The sequence below is a fragment of the Serinus canaria genome, chromosome 1A (genome assembly GCF_022539315.1).
Source record: "Serinus canaria isolate serCan28SL12 chromosome 1A, serCan2020, whole genome shotgun sequence".
Lineage (NCBI taxonomy): Eukaryota > Metazoa > Chordata > Aves > Passeriformes > Fringillidae > Serinus > Serinus canaria.
The window spans coordinates 64347313-64371908 of record NC_066314.1 but is presented as its reverse complement, the minus strand read 5'-3'; the positions used below and the strand labels follow the sequence as shown (position 1 = coordinate 64371908).

The 24596-nt window shown below is 43.9% G+C and overlaps 2 protein-coding genes across 3 annotated transcripts; both read right to left on the bottom strand.

Moving 5' to 3' along the window:
- Positions 1–1294: 1294 nt before the first annotated feature.
- Positions 1295–17662, bottom strand: CDPF1 (cysteine rich DPF motif domain containing 1). Of its 2 annotated transcripts, none has more exons than XR_007776632.1 (2): positions 17613–17662; positions 1295–1997 (listed from the first exon to the last, which is right to left on the bottom strand). XR_007776632.1 is itself a non-coding variant. In XM_018919739.3 (2 exons), the coding sequence occupies exons 1-2, from the start codon at positions 7560–7562 to the stop codon at positions 1848–1850; spliced, it is 315 nt and encodes a 104-aa protein (XP_018775284.1). In that variant the 5' UTR covers positions 7563–9244; the 3' UTR covers positions 1295–1847. The 2 variants fall into 2 exon arrangements, 1 of the variants encoding a protein (XP_018775284.1); XM_018919739.3 differs by lacking the exon at positions 17613–17662 and adding an exon at positions 7398–9244.
- Positions 17663–18407: 745 nt separating this feature from the next.
- Positions 18408–24562, bottom strand: PKDREJ (polycystin family receptor for egg jelly). Its single transcript, XM_050969925.1, has one exon. It carries the CDS (start codon positions 24447–24449, stop codon positions 18408–18410), a length of 6042 nt encoding a protein of 2013 aa, XP_050825882.1. The 5' UTR covers positions 24450–24562.
- Between the last annotated feature and the right edge of the window lie 34 nt (positions 24563–24596).

Below are 24596 nucleotides of genomic sequence, written 5' to 3'. Positions count from 1 at the left end.
TAACTGCTTTTGTCCTAAAAGGGCACAGAAGAAGCTGAGCAGAAGGGAAAACAGGCCAGAGAGATGAGATCCCAATCTCACTGACATCAGAACTGCACTAGGCAGGCTTTTAAAACCTGCGTTTAAGAGTACAATCTGTCATGATCAATGGGAAATCCAGGAAAAAGCATATTTCAAGGTATGTTTGCTGGTATAAACATATCCTGTGATCTCACATAACCACATTGCTTTGGCAGTTTGATTATAAGATTTCAATTCCAAGGTGGGAAAGTGCTCTCTTCAGTTGTGGGTTTAGCACAGGACATACCTCTGGTGTTTATACAGAACAGACACAGACACACCACAGCTTTTAAACAGTGTTCCTAATGTGAAACTGAAATGTAATACCACCCATCTTACATAAGTTTAGTATCACTTTCCCTGAAAATGTAGTCTTTTGAAACTGCAAAAAGGAATCTGAAATGTTGCCTCCTAACATCTTTTTTCTGCATTTAGAGATATACATATATTTCATTTATTAAAGCACTTAGGGCTTGAAAAGGCTACTAATAGGTCCATTATTGCTCCCCCAGCCACTGCAAGAAATTTCAGTCCTGAACAGAGGGCACCAATATAATAAGTTCAGAAAAAAGAAAGATTTTAGGATACTTCAATGTCTTCAACAACTCATTGAAATAATGTTGATTTCTTTTAACAAACACAGATTCATTCTACTAAAATGATTGATTTTTGATGTTGTCCTATTACAAATTATATAGATGGAAATGTTGGGAAAAAAAAGATGTTCACCAAAGCACTAACAGGTTCTGAAGCAATGACCAGCAGTAACTTGAGTAAAAAAAAGGTGATTTTGTGATTAGGGAGCATTCTAGATGTATCCTTTAGGCACGTGACTTGGGTTTTACATAAAAGCCACCTATATCTTAAGACAGACTAACAGATAACTAAAGAAGCTAATTTTTGAGCTGTTTCCATTGAACTTTTTACCTTTTTTTACCTGAAACTGTGTTTCTGACATCCCTATTACAGCTGCAGTTTATTTGTCTGGTTCAGGGAATAATTGAGTATATTAATGGAACTTTTCTCGTTCCAGATTAACTGCTTTGAAAGTGAAAAAGAAGTCACCTTTATTATAAAGCATAAACCAAATGAATTCAGGGTCCTCTCCAGCTGCTGTGCTGGCATGGACTGGAAGGTTAAGTGAAAAGTGACTGCAAGTGCAAGGGACTTGCAGATACTTTTATTGATTGCAGAAGCACCAACCTTTAAAGTCTCAAGTCTCAATGCTGTGATAGCATTAAGATTACCATATTGAGAAATGTAGGTATTATATTTAGGACATTTTCTCACTGCACTTTTATTTTAGACTTAAAAATAAAGCTTTAAATTCCCTGCCTCATGTAATCTTACAGGACAGCACTGCCAGATTAACAATTGGTGTACACTGACTTTCTTGGGTATAGGCTGAAGTAAGCCAGATCAATCTGTTTTGGAATTTTGTAACACTGTAGGGAGTGTCAAGAACAACACAAGGCACTAAAATAGCAAAGGTGGAAATCTGGACACGGCTCCTATGCTCTGTGCTGTTTGGTTTTTTCCTGCAAGCATTCCACATGGTGACAGCAGGCTCATCTGCCTTCTCTTCTGGCTCCTCAGCAGCTCGGAGCTGCTCCCTGGCGCAGCGGGCGCTGCACGGGGATGTCTGAACCCCAGCCAGGGCAAGGAAATGTGCTGCTCTCTCCAGTAGTAGTGAGCTGATGAAGGTCACTTCTTTAAAAGGAGCAACATGATAGTCTCCAAGCAGAGAGAGGAGAAACCCCAGCCAAAGAACTGTCGCTCTTGGATCTTCAAGATTTATGCTTTGTATCCGTTTTTTTGCAGGATTTCTGCTGGGGCTTCCTTTTATCCATGTCTTCTTGTATTTCCAAAGGAAAGGCCTTTAGGCTTTCCTTCACACAGGGGAGGGAGAAACTTTTGGAGTAGAACAGACTACAGTTCTGTAAAGAAAATAACATTACTAGCAGGATACATAAAATGGAAATGCTTACATTCCAGTCTCATTAAACTATATTTATATTTAGAATTCTTCTAAAATGAATTATTCTTCTTCTAGGCTGAAATATTCCAGCAATTTAACTTTTTCTTACTTAATAATTCTAACATCTTGAGAGAGCCAACTGGGTGAAAAAAAAAAACCCCAAAGCACTGTCCCACTGCTCCTATTAAAGTGACCTTCACCAGCTCCCTGCTACAGGGAATTGCAACACCCCTCCTTCAGCTGCCTTCTCCTTCAGCACCATGCATGGGTTCCCTGGCCTGCTCACTGAATTCCAAATCGGATTTCATGGGTAAGCTGCAGCTGGTGTTGCTGATGGATTATACCTGGAGAGTGAACAAAGGTGTAAGAGATTCCATGGATTTTACTAAAATAGGAAAGTTTTCCTCAAAGTCTTGCTTGATGAAGATTTCTGCCTCCTGGGAGGATCTTCCAAATTCCTGCAATGGCATGTGAGACTTGGAGCCTCAGCACACTGTTCCTCACCAACCTCCACAAAAATGACCTCAAGGTTCACACAAGAACCAAGTAATGGAGGCTCTCACAACAGTTTCCATAACTCCCAAAAAAACTATTCTTACTTCTATTAATCCATGCTCTTGTGGATTAATGGAAGTAAGTAATAGTGATACGTTTTAGTAGTCTAGGAGACTACTAAAAAGTATCACTATTATATCAATATCACAGAGGTGTCCAATAACTGGAGTAGCTAATGAACTCCATTCATCTGAGACAATTCAAATGAGATTTCATCCCTTACCCTCAATAAATGTACTCACTGGTTAAAACCTAGAACCACACCTGGTACTAAAGCTTGAGCTAATGGCTCTCCTCTGAACTCTTGGTGGCAAAGTATAAAAGCTGTTGTGCACAAAGAAGGTATTTTTGCTATCCCTGTTCTGTTCACAGCTCTTACAGACCCAATATTTTTTTTTCCCCAGGAGCTGTAACCAGATGTTAGTAATTGAATAGAAAGAAGCAAAACTGATGGAGCATTTTAATGTATTTGCAATATAGAGTTTGAACAACTGGAAGAGAAACTAATTCATGTATTATTTCTTTGCTCTGTGGCGAGACTTGACATCCCTGGTTCTCTTGATGTGTTGATCACCAAATTCCAAATAGGATTTCGTGGGTAAGCTGGAATTGGTGTTGCTGATGGATTATTCTTGGGGATTTAAGAATGAATAAAGACATCAGTTTAGATAAAACTGGACAAATGGATTCCCTGGGTCTTACCTAAATAGTAAAGTTTTCCCCCTGCCATGGTCATTTGCAGCTGGCCTTTCTCTGGGAGCTGGGCTTGGCTATTCCTGTGGTCCTCTCCTTATTTGTGTTTCTTATGTCACTATCTGGACTTTAGCAGCAGATTCAAATGATAATTATATCAAAATCACAATCACCCTGCTTCCATGTGACTTGGAAGCTTGGGGAACAACTTGTCTTCATCTATTGTCCTTTTCTGCGTTGACTGCCAGACCCCTTCACACTCAGGAAGAGTGTGAGGCCTTAGTCTCTGAAAAGCCTTGAAAGTGGATTTCAGTTGCACAATCTCCAGAGCCTATTGTTTTTTGTCACTTGGTATCCTTAATATGTTAAGCTGCTAGTTTAAAAGGGGAGATTAGAGTTTCAGTTGGCCTGGCTATTGTTGCTTGCCTTGCCAAATGGCACACAACCCCCCAGCTCCAGGGCTCAGAGCTCCCAAAGGTGGCCACTGGGCCATGGCAAAGGAGGGGAGAGGCTGCTCCTGCAGGTGGAATCCCCAATGTCAAGATGCAGCTCCTCACAGGTAAAACAGGTGCTCAGTTTGCATTCTTTTGGCTGAAACAAGTTGCTAGTGCAGATTTTGGCCAACAGGAACTGGGGAAACCATGAATATGAACCACTGTACCCCTGGGCACGTACCCATAGTCCTGCTCTTTCAGTCCTGGGATTTTCAGCCTAACTTCTTTTTCAATGCCCTACAAATTAAACTTACCATGTAGAGTTGAGCCCTTCTTTTAAACCCTTATCCTGATACAGTTCTGTGTTTAACCAGATGATTCTTTAATGTATTTTCTCCCTTCCATGACCAAGGCAGGAGGGGGCCATTTCAATTCCAAATAGTCCAGTTCAGGTAAAACAGCTGCCAAAGCATGCTGCCATGGTTTATTTCTGTTTTGACATGAATCATGGCTGAAAGTAATATATATATATATAGGAATGGTATCTTTACCACAATACGTAAAGGAAAGGCTCTGCCTGTCCCTATCCAGGACTGACCCCACATGACTGGAAGTTGAGTGGGAAGCAGCTGTAGTATTACATTTATCACTTAATGCCTACAATCATGTCCAAGGTCAGTGCTCAGTCAATTTCTGCTGAGGTAAGCAATAAGAGATGAAACTTGCTCCCTTTCCTCCTTTCTTCTCCAAAAGCCACCTTTTTTCCATGTCTTTAGAAAGCGTTGCAATAAAACAGAAGTAACTATTTTAAATTTGTAATATGGTCAGATTATATAATTTCCTCTCCCCTTTTCTGAAAGGGTAATAGGAGGAAGGGCACTCAACCTGCCCAAAGACTTTTAAAAGCATTAATATTATCTTCCTTTTTGTGTGATTTTGACGTGTTTTAAGACATTACAGATAATCATTGGAATTATTCCCAGGTGGATCAGAACTAATGGCACTTACCAAGGCACTCTGATAAAAGACTTGAGCAGGGTGATACAGGCTACAAAATGATTGAAGTAAATTAACTGAGTGAAACTTCAGATGATATTTGGAGATATTTAAGTTTATGAACACTATACAGAACAGCTTTAAGTCATGACTTTTACTGGCACAATAAAAGGAAATACACTTCAGTTAGCATGGGTTGTCTCATGAAAACCCTAAAATCTGATCTGTCTCTCAAGTCCCCTTAGGTACAAAAGCTAGCTAAAAGCCCTTTGCCAAATGCAAGGTCAAAAAAGTCTTTATTTTGCCACACATTAGTCTAATACTATTCTGAATTACCACAATTTAAAAAGCAACCTGTCACTAAAACCTTTCCAATTGGCCCAGCTTCTTTGCAAAGAGGCCCAAGAAAGTATGATTTTCTTCAGCTTCAATTCCTGTGTTTTAATATCTAACTCAGCTCAGGAGTGAATTGATGTACTTGGGTCAAGCACAAGCAGGAACCACAGCCAATACAGAGATATTATTCTACCTTTGTCTCTCCCTATTGCCTTGGATAAGTTTTTACTTCTCTGGACTTTTAATTTTCCCTACATGAAGAGGAATAGTATGTGTTTACTTACTTTGTGGTGTGGGTGTTTAAAGCACTAATTATCATTTCTCCAGATCTATTTCAATGTTACCTAAGCAGTATTGCTAAATTCATTTTGAAACCATAGTCATATGTGTGATTCACTATCTGGCCTGGCCAGTTTGGTAAGAAATTCATTCTCAATTATTTACAATCAATGTTTTACTTTGAGTGATACCATCAGGGGAATCTTGAAAACTCAGATAACAAGCAGTAAATGACTGACAAATTTCCACAACAGGCAAAATAAGCATGACTTTCAAAAAGATTAGAAGCTTCCATTAGCTCACTGCAAGTATCTTCTATTCGTTGCCAAGGCCTAGGTTAACTGACAAAAACACATATTTTCAAAGAAAAATCCCCACCTCCATTCAGAAAAGCACAGTGTGTGCAAAGACCCTGAGAGGCTGAAATGTTCTATTTCTGACAGCTCAAACTGCCACACTTGGAAATATCTGCTGAATCCTTCCTAAATTCCAGACACTTGATTTGGGAATGAAAATAGTTAAATGTGCTCAGGTTTGTCCCAAATGTGTCTGTGTTGCCAATCATCTGCTGTTAAAAAGGAATATAAACCTGGCGTGTCAAGGCAGGAATCAAGTCCCTAAGCCCAAACTCTCTGATAGCTGCTCTTGGCTCCTCGTTGGGCTGAGTGGGAGGGAGTCAGCCCCTGCCACAGCAGGGACAGCAGGGAAGATCCTGCTCAGCCTTGCCTCCACACAGCTGCCCTGAGCAACCTGGCTCTGGAAACTTGAGCCCAGCCACCATGGCCACAACCAGAAAGTGCTGACACTTCACCTAGTCAGAGCCTGCTTGTAGCTTCAGAATAGTAAAAAACAAACCAAACCCTGTGAGCTGCAATCACTTTTGGTGACTTTTGGTCATTTAAATGTCAGAAGACACTTCAGAGATAGGATGCTGATAAATACTCCCAGTGCAGGTAGCTGGGTGTGCAGGATCGTAGGAAACAACTGGAGCCCCCAGCAATAAGCCAGGAATGGGCACAGATCCTGTCCCTAACAAAGGACTCAGGGCCCTGCATCACAGTCTGGGAGAGGACTGGTTACCCTGAGACTCTGCAGGAGCTAGTGAACAGCAGGAAGACCCCAGACTCAAAATTCCCCATGGGCACAGACTGTAGGGATATAAAAGCCCAGGGGCTCCTTTGTTGGGGGCCCCTCCCAGAGGAAGCAGCCTGAGCTGTTCCTGCTGCTGCATAATTAAATTATTAAAGTTTTTTTCCTGAAATTGGACCTGACAAACTGGGTAAGAAGTTTCTTTAACAAGGAAATAAACCAAATCAGGAGAAAGGTGTTACTGCATGCTCCTCTTAGCCCATCCTTAGTGCTGACTGCCACAAGTCAGAATAGCAACTAAACTGAGCCAAGTGTGCCAGTATCCTTCTGGCTGTGTCTGCCCAACTCCCAAAATCTGAGACTCACAGCAAACAAAGGGGCCAGTTCTGCACTGAGAAGAAGGAATTAAGACAAGTAATTTTACACCACCTTTCTGGGCTGCACTCAGATTTCATAGTTTAAGGTTTCCTTCCAGCTGCTACTTAAATTAATTCTTCCTCAGAGAGCAAGAATGGCATGGTACAACTCTCTTCCCTGCTCACTTTAAACATTAACTTTTGCAAATAGGATGACAGCCCTGTGCTGCGAATGCAAACCTAACAATCCATGGACATTTATATTCCCTTTATGGAAAAAAGCCCCAATCTACTATTGTGTGTGATCTATACTGTCCTTGCATTTCCTGGTGCTAAGAAAGTAGAAAAGAGCACTTCTTGTGCTTGAGAGGCTGGACTGTGCTTATCTGTAAGTAGAACATTCACAGTTGCTGATCATTTTAATTTAATACTGACAGCTTCATCTGGTGGAATCCACAAGAACATATAATTATGCACAATTAACATACGTGTAGTGTAAGGGGAATGGTTTACTTTAAAAATGGATTGTTTGGGATTTTGCTGCTTGATCTTTCTCTGACAGGTCACCAGGACTGGAACAAAAAGAAATTATTGAAGCAGCTTGTTTTGCTTGTAACTTACTATATCAACACACACTGCTCTGCTACACAAACTGCAATGAGACTTAATGATGAGAAACGTGTTCTTGTCAAGGGTGAAAGGATCCTTCATTACATAGGCTTCTTCCAAAAGCCTGCAAAAGAATAATTTCAGTGTATACTTCACATTTGCACTTGATTTGCTCATCTTGCTGTTGTACACGAGGCAATGCAGCAGCTCTGCAGCTCCTTTTCTCTTCAAAACCTTCTACTCTGCAGCTGCCTTCAGTCCTATACTGTACTTCCTATCTCTCTTCCAAAAGTAGAGCAACTGGTGAGTCTCTCCGTGTCATCTTACTAAGTTTTTCTCAATGCTCTACCTTAACTATCTTCCATTTTTAATAACAGGCATTCCTTAGCATGGCCAACTTCAGTACCTTCAGTACCCTGTCAAATCACCCTTTCAATTGCACAGCTTTTAATCAGAGGTTCTCTTCCAAAGTTGTGTGTGTGTGAGTATGAAACAGAAAGGTTTTACTGCTCTTGGTTATGTTGCTGCTGTAAAGCTGAGGTCTCCAGCTCCTGAAAGCAGGAGCTACCAGCAGAGAGCCTTGCAGTTACCTCCAGTGTGCTTACTTTATGTCACAGACTGTACTGCTTGCTCCAGGGTGTTGAGGGAGTGCATTTAATAATAATTTGGCAACCTGCTTGGGAAAAACTAAAGCTTTATTTTTTCTGGGAGCTCCAGGCAAAATAATACAGCAGCCAGTTGAGCATCTGTTTGCATAGGGCATGCAGCAAGGGCACCTGGCTTACTCCTGGGCTTAAGTAAAACTTGGATTATGGGAATAATATGGATAAAAGGTATTCTGTCAACTTGTACTGCCTTCTCCTTGCCTCCACATACACAAAAGTGTGTGCAGGAGTGTGTCCAGCACTGTGTTCTTCTCTCCTTTTTCTGTCCACTCAAACAGAAAATGATTTGGCCAGAGCCTTCCACTGTTAGGAAAGATCAGGCATCTTATCATGGCAGATCACCCTGTCAACAATCCCCTGGGATACAAAGACAGGATTGTGTTTGTAAAGCTCCCCTTGCAGGATTCCCAGCCCTCATCAGTGCAGAGCCATTTGACAAGGAGCCCTGTCCAGCACATTTCCCGCAGCACTGCATTTGGGACATGAGCAAGCCAAGAAAGATGGGGTGTGAAGCTGTTTCTTAAAAGCATCTATAAAAGTGTGATGCTTCAGCATTATTCTTTTGCTTTTGGCACCTGAGCAATCCTAATAAAGCTGGGGTGTTAACTCTGAGATTGGATAACCTAAATTAACCTAAATTAAGATTCACATTCAGACTCTTCAGAAATGGACCTGATCAAAGGTGAGCCATTGCTCTGCTGAGTGGAAGAGGGAAAACCAGTAGCATTGTGAGGTTTGGAATGATAAAAAGACAGCTGCCCAAGGACAACAGCCCCAGCAGGTGGTGATTAACAGCTGTTTCCATTCTTTAAGAAACTGAGCAGTCTTATTAGGGCAAAATGCTGAGAACATGCCTGACTTCCAGCTCCAGAGAGTTCCTGAACAAGTCTGCCTGATGAATTTGTTGACCTTGATGGCCTCCACCAAGCTACTCTTTGATTTAAAGCAAAATGCTTTATTTTATGGGGAGTTTTATGTCTGCATAAAAATCTGTAACTGCCTAATTCCTGCTCAAAATATCCCTACTTAGCAGAGAGAGAAAAGGCTTTGGTCCCTGAAAATATAAATACATAGTGAGCATCCACACACCCTGATGTTGCACAGTCTGACAAAGGATTGTCCAATCCACAAAAAAAGCACTTCTGTTCAAAACTCCACATCATGCCAGAGAGCTCTTAAGAAGTGGTTTTGCCATATATATTTCATTCATGCTGTGTGTAAGCGTTGCTCAGCTAAGGGAAGCTACAGTGAGGGAAGGGCTACTCCCAGAAATACCAGGCTGGCAGTCAGCAGTATTCTAGCAAGAAAATATTGGTACAGTAGAGTAGTCAGTGAGGCTAGGAAATAGGTTAAATACAGATTTTTGCATGGTATTGAAGCAGGGCACAAAAACTTATTGTTGTTTTTCCTACCAGCACTGACAATTTTTAATATGGTGTGGCAAGTAGGCTTTTAGGATTGGTTTTAGTCTGTATCAACAATCCTATCACACAGCGAACCATGTGCATGCCCAAAAATTGCACCAATCCATGAAAGAAATGTGGTTGCTTGTTTCCAAACTGGATATCTTTGCCCACCTGCACCATTTATTTTTTGTACAGACAATTCACCTTGCAATTATCAAAACCACAGCTTTTAGCTAAAAAACCCTCATGCTTCTCATGGTACAGTGTTCTGCTGCAAAGCAGTCAGCTTTTGGAAGAGAAGCAAGGCTGGTGTCAGAAGAGGTGAGCACCAGGAACCTGGGTTTGGGTGGTATCTCAGTAGGCAGGTTGAGTGTGCTCCCAGATGAGCACATCCACAGCCTGCCAAAGGACAGCAGGGCATTCCCACTCTTCCAGATCTGCAGCCAGACCCCTTCCCTGCAGAGCTGATTCAGTTCACTAAAGCCATGTCCCTAATTATGGTTCAGCTCAGGGGTTTTCTTTGGGAACAAACTGTCCCTCCTTATCACACAGGTTTGCACCACAGAGCAGTCTCACAGCACACAAACCACGGGTTTCAGGAAAAATAATCCAAAAGTTGTGCTCCAGAAGCACCTAACACACTCCAGCCTGAATGTCCAGCTGGTGGCCATGAACCTACAGGCTGGCACCAGAGGTGATCTAAAACATCCCAGAACACAGAGAATGGGCAGCTGGTACCCAACACTCAACACCTTGGTCCATGGTTTCTGTCTTACTAAAAAAAAAAAAAAAAAAAAAACAACAAAAAAAACCCCAACCAAAAAACTTTTAAACTTTCTTCTTCCAATATTTTTTCCTAATTGCTTGTAATGAACTAAATTGGCTTTCAGAGGAATCCAACAGCTGCTAACAGTAGCACCAGGTAAGAGGCAGAACTGCAGCACCAGCAGAAAGGCAGGGCTGAGATGAGGGACCTGTACATCCCTCTTTTGGTGACAGTAAGCTGCTATTTCTGCTTGCCCAACAGGGTGAAACTGAATCCTCAGAGACATCTGCTGATAAGGTGAACTAGGGGCAAGGTGAAGCAGAGCTGGGACTACTTGTCATCTAATGTTCCAGAAGAACAGGGAGATCCTCAGAGGCTACAGAGGCTTCATGACAGACATCCAACTCAGAAAGTCCTAGCCTGTTAAACCCTGAAACCTCATTTTGGAAATAATCTCCCTTACCTCATCACTCCTTTACCACCAGCCTTTCCACGGCCATTCCTGGCATTTCAGTAGCACAGAGTTCTTCAGATGTAAAACAAATGGGATTGGACACTGGATTTATAAATAAATTCACCTTGAGAACACTTTAGGAAGCTATTTTTTCACAAATTATATGACGCTTGGATATGATGTGTTTCCCCTACCACACAGGGATGCTTGAGAGCATTGAATTAACTCAAGTGCTTTCAGATTTGTCAGTTAGTTGTATGGCATGTACATGCTAACCCTTTCTCCCTGCATATTGTAATTCAGATTCTTCACACTATGAGCTAACTCAGCTAAGAAGTCTACTTTTTGAACCCTGCACTTAGGATTGCCAGCTAGGTCTCCCCGACATACCTAACTTTACTTTTTCTGCAGGTACCCAGCAGCAATACCAACACACCCACTTGATAGAATGAGATTCAGATCAACACTTGTATGCAACTTTTTGTAATCAGTCTTCCTTAAAAAAGAGAAATCATTAACCCCAAAGGAGTAGAGTATTGAAAGTCGGAATCAAATCGAGAAGACTAATGCTGACTTTTTCGTTAAAATAGTGCAAAACACCAAGAACCACAACAAAAAAGAAGTATTTATGGCAGTGAGCGTCATAGACTTTGGAATGAATATGTCCTGATCCCAAGTTAAAATAACAGCCTTGGGTTCAGAGCTGAAGTACATTAGATATAGAAACACCTGCTCTCTCACAGACCATGGCATGTAGAACAGAATCTGTTCAATGCCTACCACTGGGAAGGAATGATATCTATGTACAAACACATTTTTGGCTATGCCAGTTGAAAAGCATATGATCCTGCCTGCAAGGCACAGATGAATTTATGATGCTTTCCATCTTACTCCCAGCTTACAAGTCACTGGTAGCAGCTGTGCCAAGTTTTATTTCACTGGGAACATCATTTGTCCTGAGAGCTTGTCTACACATCAGCACTTGGGAAAGTTAAGTTTCCTAAGTAAAGGTGTGAGGTCAATGAATGCACAGATTTCAGAGTGAATGCTCCCATTAAGAAGTAGAATTTCCTGTACAACAAAGAAATCCATTTCCTTCTGAAGAAAGACATTTAATGTCAAGTTTATACATGTGCTTCACACCTTTAGTCTAAACTGCCAAGCAGACAAGTCCCGAGATGCACTTTTCACAAAGAGTGGCTTCCAAAAAGTCCATTTGCTTTGAATAACCATGGCTTTGTGCCATAAACCCAGCTGAGCCAGCAAAGGTTTATCACATTGGTCAGCTCATTGGTTTGGCACTACACACCATCTTAGCAGGATGTGACAGTGTGCCAGGTGTTTCTCTGCCCTCCAGACATGTGAAGCAGAGTGAGAACTCATTTTTCTCTAGCAAACCAGCAGCAGCATAAAGGACCTCTTGAGGAGAATGTCTAGGGCACTGATCCCTTCTTAATAATGACAGACAAATTTGTGGCCACAAGCAGTCCAAATCATCACCAGGTGCTACCACTATTTTTTTTTTACCTTGGAATGTTCTGAAGCAGCACCATTTCCCAGTAACACATCTGAAGTCCGGCTGGCTGACACATGCTGAACAGGTCTTTGACAACAGCTTGTCTAGAACTGAATTCTGCCTGAGCATTTTCCACTCTGACTGGAGGCCACAAGGTATTTTAACACATCTTTACTTAACACACATGCCCAGCTCTTCTGGAAAGAACACAGATATCCACATGCTTGGGTAACCACTGAACTAACACGCTCCACAGAAGCCTGCTAGGTCAAGCCTAGAGTGCTGCAGGACGTGTGTGAGGTTGGCTCACATATCCTGGCAAAAGGGAAAGCACACAGATTTCAGTGCCATAGTAAGGAAATAAGTGCAGTAAAAGAAAGGCACGGGTCAGGTAGTGCTGTAGTGCTGAAAGAGTGTTTCTGCTGTCTGCAACTGATACCTGATATAGTCATGGGGAAATGGCTCTCAGTCCAGTTCTCTGGAGACTCCTAAAGATTTAAGGGCAATTCTGATTGGAACACTGCTAAGAGGCCAGGAAGGCATGCCAGAAATCATAAATCACCCTTAAATTGTCAGGGTCAGTGGCAAAGTAGTAGCACAGATAAGTAATCTGATTTTCTTTGCTTCAAACCTCATTAGCACAAGTATTTACAATGCATAGGTTAAGCCCCTCTTAATACTCCACAGAAGACTCCTGTATTTCTGAGTCACTGATAAACTAGAGAAACCATACAAGAAACAAAGTAACTACAAACAGATGCAGACTTTGATTTGAGAGGCTGTCAGATAAAACCAACTTTGACACACCCTTAATCCTCTTCTACAAAACCCTTGTTTCTTTTACCTACCAGGATTTTCCTGCAGTATTCACTGGTGATGACAATAATCTACTAAAATATCCACAACTCGATTTCCTACACATAGGAGTTCTCTCTAGTAGAAGGGCAGTTCATACCCTGGCATGTGCCAGTGTTTGGTGTGACAGATATTTAAACACACTTCAGCACCAGCAACTTGCCTTCTTCAGAAAAGCAATCTGCTGTCTAATTGATCAGGCAGTAGATAAAACAGCAGAACCTTCTGACTTGCTAGTTAATCCCCAGGTGAACAACTTTCTTCCTCCTGTTCCTTCATGCTACAGCCCTGAAAGCATGTTTAGGTCACCTGTGGCTGCCTCCCTGCTCTTCCTTTGAGGTGACTTACCTTGGATTCAGCATGAATTAGCCCAGGACTGCAATTTCACAAGGTGTGAACAATCAGAACTTTCATCCTTACTCCCTCTCCCAAAGATCACTTGATTGAATTAAATCTTGATTTGTTGCGGCACCCTTTCCCCCCAGGCTGGGGGATTGTGCTGGCTTTCTCTGCTTGGAAGGAACAGAGATCCCTGCAGGCTCCCTTCTAGCTGCAGGTCACAGAGCAGGGCCCAAGCCCCACTCCTGAACAACAGCTTCCATGGATTCCCCAGGGCAGCAGCAGGATAAACAGTCTAGGTGCTCACAGATGTGAAAGCCAGTGTGTTTTCTGAACAGTTGTAGGGACAGAGGAGTAACACAGACAGGCAAATCAAACCCCTTCCTTAGGTAAAAAGGCTTTCCAAACACATGATGAATCTCAAATAGTCATCTATACCTAATATCCATGATTTAACAAAGTTGAGAAACCAACACTCAACAAAAACTAAACCCAAGTGCCCTGTACTCAGAGATGCCTGCTCAAAATTAGGCAGCATTTAGTAAGAATCTTAAATTAGGTGGGAATGTAAAGGTTCACGTGGGAAGGCTGCACAAGGCATCATCTACCCGTAACCAAGAGATCCAAACATTGAAGTGTTGCTGAAGTGATCATCAATTCTGGATCACAGAACTGTTATTCTTTGCCAAAATGGAAAAACCAGACCAGAGGTCACATTTCATTAAATCTCCTTCTGGTTCAACCACAATAAAAAAAATCAACCTACAGCAACAGCAACCCTCTGTTCTCAACTCATTTTCTCTCCCTTCCACACTGCAGCTCCCTATTAGAAATTTGTTACATTAATAGCTATAGTGGGGAAGAGCAAGTTCCTCTATTAATATACAAGTGATGATCATTTCTTTTTAAGTTGTCCTTAAAAAAAGAGAAGTGCAGAGCCACACATGTACCACTGAAAGTATCAGCTTGGTTAAGCACAACCTAAACTTAGTGCAATACTTTCCAACAGAGTCTAAAAATAGGAACACCAAGATGTTGTGGAAATACAGGAGGAGAGGCTAACACAGCATTTCAGGAAACAAGACACTGCCATTTGACATAATCCTGAAAGGAAGAAATACAGCTCCAGTGATTGATCTCCCCACAGAAAGCAAAGTTGGGACTATAAGGAAAGACTAGGAAAGACTCAGCCCCATGACATGGGGTTGCATGTGACAATGTCCATGCTGTGGAGCTGGTGGCCACTTTCTCCTGTAACCAGGAAGATGTTGAGCATTAACATACCTGGGAAATGGAATTTCTTCCAATAAAGCATGACTGCAGCTCTCAGTTTGTTAGGACTGAGCTCGAGTTGGGGACTGCAGAATAAAGAAAAAAAAAAACAAACAAACAAACAAAAAAACAAAAACAAAACAAAACAAAACAAAAAAAACCCAAAAAAAACCAAAAAACAAAACAAAAAAAAAAACCAAAAAAACCCCCCACAAAACCTATCCAGAAGGAAAAGCAAGCAAAACTACCAGAGGGGTGAGGGGTATGGGGTGAAGAGTGCCAGCTTCAAGAAAGCCTGGGAATAAAGACTGGCATGTTCCTGCCTAAAACTTCTGCATGTACATGGCCCAGCACACCTTCTGCAGCCATGCTCATTTCCTCTGGGATATGCTCCTCGAGGTTTGTTATCTCATCTGGTATGAACAGTAAAAAACAGCAGAGAGATCCTCTGGCAGCACATCTGAGGAAGCAAAGCCCACTGTCACCCAACCCTTAAAAAGTTCTTTTCAGGGGCACTTGCTAGGAATTGTCACAAACATTTGCACATTTCCTTGTTTCACACCTTCACACCAAGGTCACTTCATTGGTTACAGTTTCCAGCAGAGATTACTAACTCTCCTAGTCAGGGGTTAGCAGCTTCCAAACCTCCTGACATACACCTATGTCAAATTCCTGTCTCCTAGCCAAGTAGCAATATAGAACAAGGTGAATTCAGGGAGGCACAAGACTTCCTGAAGTTTTAGCAATGTTTTGAGGCTACTCTGTTCACCCCTATCAGAAAGACTTGGCTTCCCAACTTGTACTTGGATTACTTTGCCCAAAAAATATGCAGGTACTGAGGCTGCACTTCTTTCAACACTTGATGCATCAAACAGGTATCAAGGCACATACACAAGAATCACTCCAACAATTCTCTGTAGGACACAGAGAAATATGTGTTCTTAGGCAGCTGAAGACCTATTTTATCACTGACTGCCAGGCTATTCCTTTTGTGCATGCTCTGTACCCTGCACAGTCTGTTCTCCAGAGGGTCTATACTTATGCTTTTTCTTCCAGAAGTTCTCTTGGACAAATTTATTTCTCTGTTATCACAGGTAAAAGAGAAGGAAAATGGCTTATTCTCATATGACAAATGTAATCATGGCTGGAGAGGTGTGGATCCTAGAATTCACTATAACCAGAGAGGACTGCTCCTCCTGGGTCACATGCTAGGAAGGCAGACACATAAAATTTTCACAGTTCAGACTTTTTACCCAAGCAGCTCAATATCCACTAAGAACTGGCAGCATCCTCAACATGTCACAGATATTTAATAAACTTTTCTTTGGCTTTAGATCTCCATCTGTCCAGTGCACACAGACAAGTCTCAATAAGATTTCACTGAGGTCCAAAAAGAAAGTGTGGGCTCAGAGTAGAGCTCATTAAGCAGGAAGGCTGATGGGGTCTTGACAAAAATTGTACGTTGCCCATGTTTTTCAAAGAGCTGTCTATAGGTCTAGGTAGATAAGGCTTAAAAACACTGTGATGTTTCATGCCAGATTTAAATGTGTGCTTCCCTTCTGCACATACTCATGGCTCCAAGCACAGTTAATGTACTTCACTCATGTTGGGAAAATTATGAAAAAATGAATGAACAGCTGGGGGAGAATAATTTGGCACTTAGTGCAAAGTTATTATGGCCTGTAGTTAAAAGCAGACTTCAAAGGAGGCAGCAAAAGGTTCAGGTGTTAAATGGGCAGCAAAAAAGAAAACAGAAAGAGCAGGTGAAAATGTCTTCACCAGGCTCTAACAAAAGGAGCAAAAAACACTTGCATTTTCCAGGCCTGGACTAAAGAACAAAGAAGGCCAAACCACTGCAACCACATAGATAACAAGTTCCTCTCTTAATCCAAATCTCCGGTTTTGCCTATCTGTTGGGAATTCTGGGGCTTTTTACACCTTTTTTGGTGCAATGATTTTTGTAGTAGGAAAAACACTGATTTAATCAACAGATCAGTGCAAAGGTGATGCACAGACTACAGAGCCTGGTATCTCAACCAGCCTGGGGAGCACATCTCCATTACAAGTCCCTTTACCAGCAGAATCCAAGTATTTTCCTACAACTCTCATCAAACAAAAACCATCTTTGGTCTGAACAACCTCAGACTTCTGCATCTGGGCAGAATAAAACTTTCAGGGAAGCCTTCATCCAGCTCTTGACATAACCCTGTCATATTTGTAGAGACCACAGACTCTGTTTGAAGTAAAACACAAAGCGAGACAAGGTATCACTAATGCTTTCATTGTAACAGTTTTTAACAGTAAATTATTTCCCGTAATTTACACGGGAAGTTAAGGCATGAGGAAAATATTTCTGGTATGGGACCCAGAAGCATGAAGGTCTTAAATTCTGTTTACATAAAGCATGCCATTTCAGTTGTAAGAATATAGTTATAAATCATTACTAACTAATAGTGCACAGATCCACTTCTTTGGCTCAAAGGTGCCTGGAGCTGGAAGAAAGTGGCCTCCAGCTCGGGAAAGTGAGTGTCTCCCGGTCGGCAGTGCCCAACCAGCAGCTCCGGCCTCCCCCACTCCCGGTTCCCCCGCCCGGCTCCCCTCCGCCCCACAATTCCCGGTTCCTGCCGCCGTTGTCCCGGTTCCCAGCTCCCCCAGGCCCTCCCTAGGTCCCCGTTTCCACCCCCACGCGGAGCTCCCAGTTCCTTTTGCCCCTGTCTCCCGTTCCTCGCTCCCTTCCTCAGCTCCCTTTGCTCCCCATTCCCGGTTCCCGTGTCTCTGCGCCCCCCACGCCCTCAACCCCAATTTTCCGTCCCGTCCCGAGCTCCTGTTTGCCTCCCGATCCCCGTTTCCCGCCGGCTCCAGTTCCCTCCAGCGCCCACTTTCCACCCAGTTCCCGGGGCTACCCCTTTCCCCGTTCCTGTTCCCGGTCCCGTTCCCCCTCACGCGGTGCCCACCAAGCCACTTCCGGGAGTGCGCGCGGACGCCGCGGCTCCGGGGCCTCCCCGAAAGGGGCAGGGGCGGCCGGCAGGGGGCGCTGTGCGCCCGCGAACGCCTCCCGCCTACCCTCATTCCCTGCTCCGGGTCTGGGGGACACCCACGCGTTCCCCGCGTGTCCCCAGCCCTCGGGATGGACACCCACGCGTTCCCCGCGTGTCCCCAGCCCTCGGGATGGACACCCACGCGTTCCCAGCGTGTCCCCAGCCCTCGGGATGGACACCCACGCGTTCCCCGCGTGTCCCCAGCCCTGGGGATGGACACCCAGGCGTTCCCAGCGTGTCCCCAGCCCTCGGAATGGACACCCAGGCGTTCTCGATCCTCGGGATGGACCCGCGGGTGTTTCCAGCCCTCAGGGTATGTTTTGCTCTTACATCAGCATGCGCTCAGCCAGAGGTGAGAGCCGTGCTCAGCACGGCGCTGGCTCCTCGGGAATCACCTCTGCGAGCTGGGCAGAGGAGTTGATACTGCCGTGAGATGCAAGGTCATGCTTAGCCATAAAACTTGGTTGGGAGAAGTATTTTGAAAGCAGCTTCTATTCAGGGACTGGCTGTAGTGGAAACTGTTGGCATTCTCAGTGGAATATGCAGTGGAGAATTTAATAGCAGTGATAAAAAGACAAGGTGATGGATGAAACCTTTCATGAAAATAAATGCATTTATTTTAATTTTTGCTCTTCTCAGCATGTTTTCTTTCATCAGCTTCCAAATGCTGATATTGCTTGGTGCCTCTGACATCAGCAAGTTTCAGGTATCTCACAGAGTTTGTTCAGCTGAGTTAATCTCTGCAGGCTTTTCCTGAGTTTCCCTTGTGGTATCTTCAGTGTGTCTTGGATGAACTGTGCTCTGAGTTTCTTCAGCTGAGTTAATCTCCACATGCTTTTCCTGAGTTACCCATCTGATATCTTCACAGTATCTTGGACGAATTGTGCTCAGAGCTGAGAAAAGTAAGGATTTCAGAATTGAATTGAGTAACACATTCTGAAGAAAGGAGGTTCCAGATGCTATGAGCCACTCTCGGGAAGTCTGGTAGCCATAGGACAAACCATAGAGCACAATGAAGAAGGATGAGAGTACAGTTATGGTCAGAACCAGGCCCCAGGCCAAAGGGACACAACACCAACACAGCAAGGGCTCAGTGTCTGGGATCTTGCGAAGCTGCCTGATGGTAGCGCTTAGACTCCTTACTTTGGAAAGGATGCCCCCTTCTAGGACATTGGAACTTGACTTCTGGGACCTTTCATCCATCTCAGGGGAATTCACAGGTGTTGTGTCCTCCTGTGTGTCAATTACATTTGCATCTTTTTCAGATATTATGCAATTATTCCAGTACCTAGAATCTACCTTTGGGTACATCTTAGTCATAACAGGAGGAGGATCCTTCTGGGAATACTTAAATAAGAGAGTTATTAACATTTCCACAGGGAGGGTAAGCAAAGCACATTCAATTCCTACTGCTATTGATCTCACATATCTCAGGTATATTGGAGCTTCGTCATCCTTTCCAGCATTAAAGAACATAATGTTAACAAGCAAGGTGAATAATAGTACTGCTAAAAATGTAGACAACCTTTGGAACCTGGTGAAAGCCCCAGCGATAACAGGAGCAAAAATTGAGAGCCATAGATGGTACTCTGTCAGTCTCCTGTTAAAATGAATAAGAAAATAGTCACTTTTGGGTAGAGGTGTCTGGGGGTCTGTGACAGAAAATTTCTGGGCTCGTGAGGGATTGTTCTTGTCAAGGAAAAGCCATTTTCTGCACAGAAAAAACCAGACCTTCCTGGTGGACATGTCCTCAACTTCAGCTCTGCTTAAGAACCACGTTGGAGATTTGCCATCGTTATTGAGCCTGATCTTGAAGGAACTAATATCTCCCAATTTTTTCTTAGTAGTTATCAGAAAGCAATCAATGCTTCCCCGTTGGAAAGCTGGAGAAGGCTGGTGCCATAAACAACGGAATTTACTCCTGCCGTACTGGCCAATGAGCTGCAGGAAGACCTCTGCTGTGGTCCCAGCATTCCAGCGACTGCCTGTGTACAAAGTGACCAAAAAGCTCCCTTCATCAGAGGCCTCATTGTCTGGCAGAACGATAATGTACTTGATCTCCCTCTCAGCCCTGTCTCTTCTTATAGCCCAGCAGCACAAAAGCAAGAAGATGATAAAAATACAGAGCACTGTTATGAGGGTCAGTGCGTTTTTGGGTATGTCTGCTATCAGGTTTCTCCCCAGATCTATTGTGTTGGGAAGAACTATTACTTTGGCTGCCAGGAACCTGATGCTGGGTGCTGGAAGGGCTGACAGACTCCTGCGATACCGCATGGAGATACAAATACAGTGTACCTTCTCCCAGTTGGTCAAGGGACCAATCACACATGTGTCTTTGCTCCACTGACTTTCAACCCCATTCAGAAATAGGCACTGGTCATTAAAAATGTATATGCTCACCATTTTCTGGTTTGGGTACCTTAAGATATAGTCTGTCTGCAAGATAACAGTGATGTTCTGAGCATCTGCACCACTTTCCTGCACTATGGTTGTCAGCAGGGACTTTGGGAGACAGACTATATAGGGACCTTTAACGCTACAGTCATCCATGATTGTTTCATTTCCACTTGCAACAGTTTTCCTGTTGTGAAAAGCAATAAATGAGGCCACAGGCTGAGCGTCAGTAAGATTGGTACCTGTAAATACCAGCACCTTGAAAGTAACTTTTAATTTTGTCATGATCTGGAAGTACATGCTCGTGGGACTTTCAATGATCTCAAAAAGAAATCCTCCAGTTGTGTAAGTTTCTGTTTTATCGGGTCCCATTAGTAAATTAAAAGTTGCAACTCCACCTTTCCTGGCAAGAAAAATGTCAGCTCTTTCAGGCATGAATGGAACTAGATCCCCATCAGTCTTAGTCTCTGCCATTTTAAACCCCATGACCATTGATATAATATCCTCTGTGTAACCTAACCATGGGAAGGGGCTCTCATCAAATTCAAAAATGGCAGTGGAAAACACAGTGTCCGGTGCTGGTCCTGAACTTTCTCCTTTTCTCAGTACTGGATAAAAACAATCGAGGCAGGAGTCTGTTTCAAGCAAATATTTTGTAATGTTCCAGGCTTCATTTTTCTTCAGAGTGATATTCCAGTGTCCTGTTTCTATTAGAGTTTCTGTTTCTTGAGGGACTTTTCCCCAGAAAACTACATCTGTTACACCTTCCATGATGGAGAAAACATGTTGAATTCCATTTGCACTGACATTCTTGAGAGGCAGAAGATCAGCTCTTAGGACATTGGACAAGCATCTTAGTATTCCACTGGTCTGAATTTCTGCTCCCTCAGACCAATGGATCTGACTTCTCTGTCTCTTCAGAATTCCTGTTACTTCTGTCAGTTTCCCAATGACAAGGTCTTGTGACCTAACATTCATTTTCTCAACTGACTCTGTGATTTCAGAAATAACAGCCACTACTTGGTTGATTTCCATTATGCTATTTACTGAAATATTCAAGGCTGTTTTAACTACAGTTTCCCGAAACTCAGCCTGAGGGAGCTGGACGACTGGTGTGTTTTTAATATAGTTTAAGAGTGAGGCTGCAAGATAAGTCATATAACCAGCTCTAAGACGATCACCAGTCAGCTGAGCAGAAGCTGACATGCTTAAAAGGCTTGCTGAATCCAGCAGATCATGAAACACACGTACAAGGGAATGAGTTGTAAGTGGTTTCCTCACATAGGCACGTAAACTCACCTGGGTAAAAGCCCTGAATGCATCACGGACTTGAACATAAAGTGTCAAACGGTACCAACGAGAGGGCACTCCAAGTGGGAGAAAAGATGGAGGAGTTTTAGGCTCAGAACCAAAGTACAGAATTGTGCCAAATGTGTTTTCCACCACAGAACTTACTGTGGTGGTTTGGGGTACGTTGGAAGCTACTATCACTTTATATGTCAGAGGTAAATGGCTGTCAGAAAATCCTCTACACTTAACAACAAATTTTGTCTGAAAGGCAAACCCGTAGCGGGGTCTGATGTTACACCTGCCAGCCCGAGGTGGAGTATTTACAGCAAAGGGTTTTCTGAAGGATGTAGACCTACCATCCCAGGTAGTTACGCTTAAGTAAAGTATGTAGGTTGGATATTCAGGCTTTAGGAAAGTCATAGCATGTATAGACAGGTAAGCCCCAGACCTCCCCGTTGATGTTTTGGAAGCCCAATCAAAATTAATTTCTTGAGAGGTGTCTGAAAAAAGGGACCAGTAATATAGTGGCTTGTTGCTTGGTTTACAGTTTGAGCATTTTCCAGACATGACAAATCTCTCTGTTGGAATTAAACTGGTACCACAGTTTTCAATGCATTTCACATCCAGAACAAGTGGAGGGCCAGGATCTATCTCTATAACTTGATCAGCATAAGCCATCCTTCTGCCCTTTTGAATCACCAGGCGAAAGTAGTATAAGGTGCTTCCTGGGAGGGATTCTGGTGGTATTGTTTGAATGGGACCTGAGGGTGTGACCCATCTCAAATCCTTCTGGAATGGATGGCATCTGTTTTTCCATTTGAATTTCATGGTTTGATAGTCTGCCAAGTCTTTAGTGCAGTACCAAGTAAATATCATTGGTCCTTCCTGTGAATCAGGATCAGAGGATCCAGAACCATCAAGAGTCCAACTCTCAGAAAATTTCACCGTGCGGACCGAGCCTCCTGAGATATTTACCACTAGATCAGCTCTCTCAATCTGAACGTAAACCATATCATGGGCCTTAAGGACTGTTGAGGTCCTAACTAGGAGTACCTCAGCTGTGAAATAAAACAGATACAACCCATAATCTAAAGTATTAGCGGGAACAGTTAAATGTATCATTCGTATGCCAAACATTTCAGAAGTGTTTACTGGCTTTGACCAGTCTGGCTCAGATTTTGTGTCCTTAGCAAGATAGACCTGCCATAAAGGCTTGATAGATATGCCAGTGTGGCAGTCTACCTTCAACTTGACATAGAGGAAAAATTCTAATGCTTTTTTCTTGTACAAGATAATGGATTGGGGAGTAGGTCTCTGAATCAAACAAGTGACTATCCTACATTCTTTTTTCTCACAGACTACTGGTGCTTCTATGGTTTTTGCAGTACGGTTGTTGACCCTGACACTTAAAAGAGCCGGAGTTGGTGCACTGCTAGTGCAGTTCACTTTTGCCACAAACCCCGTGTATTTCTCTGCATCAAAGGGTAGAGCAGAGCGACGGACAAAACGTGTGGCATTTTTTACGTGGTCATTGTATGTGTACATGCTACTCTGGACAATATGGTCTTTTTTTGTGCCAAAAAGCTGCAGATAGAAGGTCCACTCACACTGTAGCATTGGATGTTGCACAGGGATAAACCACACTAAATAACTGAAGTTCTGCAGAAAAGAAGGATGGCCACTGCTGAAAACATGGATATCAAGGTCTCTTTCTGCCAGTGACCTAATCAAAGCCCTCTTCTGATTCATATAAAGGTACATTTTGAACTTGTACCACTGTAAGGCCAGAAACTCTATGGTGAGTAAGTAGGAGAGCTCCTTGTATTGGTAGAACACAGTGTGTGTGTTAGGACGATCTGAGGAAAAAGTGCTGGTTTTGTCTTTAGACGTGTAAAATGTTCCCTGGTTGTACCTGAAAATATAAGTGCTGCTGTTGGTCTTCCCTGGACAAAGGTTGACATGTATGGGAGTTTCTTTGCCAGCAGTTAAGCTCAGGGTACCATTGAAGAGGTGCAGTTCCCCCATCAATTCCTCAAACCTCTTTCCATCAGCATGGAAGTAAACACTGGCCACCACTGTTTCATCCAGGCTCTGAGGTGTAGAAACGGCACAGAAGTTGCTTGGCAGTGTAAATGAACTATAGGAGCAGAGCCAACCTCCTATAGCTTGTGTGTCCACCAGTCTGTAGGCAAGTGTACTCAGGGTAAGGGGCTGAAGCCACCAGGATAAGCTGAGGGGCTGCTGAGGAACACTAAGGAGCTTGGAGCTGATACTGAGGACATGCACCAAGTCAGGCTCCACCTTGAGAGAGAGGCTGAGGCTTATGTGAGGCATCTGCTCAATACTGACCAAAGCAACGTGGATCCCGGCGTGCCTGTAGCGCGCAGTCAAGCGGTAGCTGTAGTAGGTGGCACAGGTCTCTTGCAACTCAACTGTTGGATAGACATCAGGTGATGTTATGTCCCGGTGGTCACTGCTGGGAAGGAGAACGGTCGAGGGGACACCTCCCCGGCTGCTGAAGCGGTACTGCCAGCTAGTACTCTTGAGGCGTGCACACCAGCCCAGCTCCACGGGCTGCCACGCTTGGATAACGCGTGTCTGCGGCCAAAGCACAAACAGCCGCATATCCTGCTCCGCGATCTCGACGCTCACGTTGCGGTGAAAGCACTCGGGTGCAGCGCAGGAGGCAGACGAGCACTGCACTGTAAGAAGGCTGGAGGCCCCGGGTGAGGGAGCTTCTGTCTGCAGTACCACCTGGCCTGACCAGCGTGAGATGTTCCTCAGAGAATCCGCGTTCAGGTACCAGAGGCAGCAAGGTGGGGATGATGGCTGCCCCACCTCCCCCTCTCCCTCCAGCCCTGCTCCTGGGGCGGGCTGGTAATGCAGGGTCACAGTGCTGTTCCACAGGCACGACACTCTGTGTTCGTTGTCCTGCCGCTGGAAGACTTGGCCGTGAGGGCCCGGGCAACTGACCCGCAGGGGTGACGGCCGGAGACGGACAGGGGACGCCGCCGAGCCCCGGCGGCAGCAGGCGAGCAGCTGCAGGAGGAGGAGGAAGAGCGCGGCCATCGCGGCCAGAGGGGACGAGGCGGAGGAGGCGCGGCCTGCCGGGGCTGCTCGTTGGGGTGGCCCAACGGCTAGGACAGCAGCCCGAGGGCACCAAAACCTCCTCCGCAGGGCGGCTGGTGAGAACACTATTTAACCTCGGACACCGGG

Bases quoted from the DNA above. Each gene is read 5' to 3' on its own strand.
- PKDREJ (XM_050969925.1), bottom strand. From the start codon at position 24,449: ATGGCCGCGCTCTTCCTCCTCCTCCTGCAGCTGCTCGCCTGCTGCCGC.
- CDPF1 (XM_018919739.3), bottom strand. From the start codon at position 7,562: ATGAGCAAATCAAGTGCAAATGTGAAGTATACACTGAAATTATTCTTT. The intron at 1,998-7,397 runs GTAAGTTACAAG...TTTTCTTTACAG, and splicing joins GAGCAGTGTGTGTTGATATA to AACTGTAGTCTGTTCTACTC.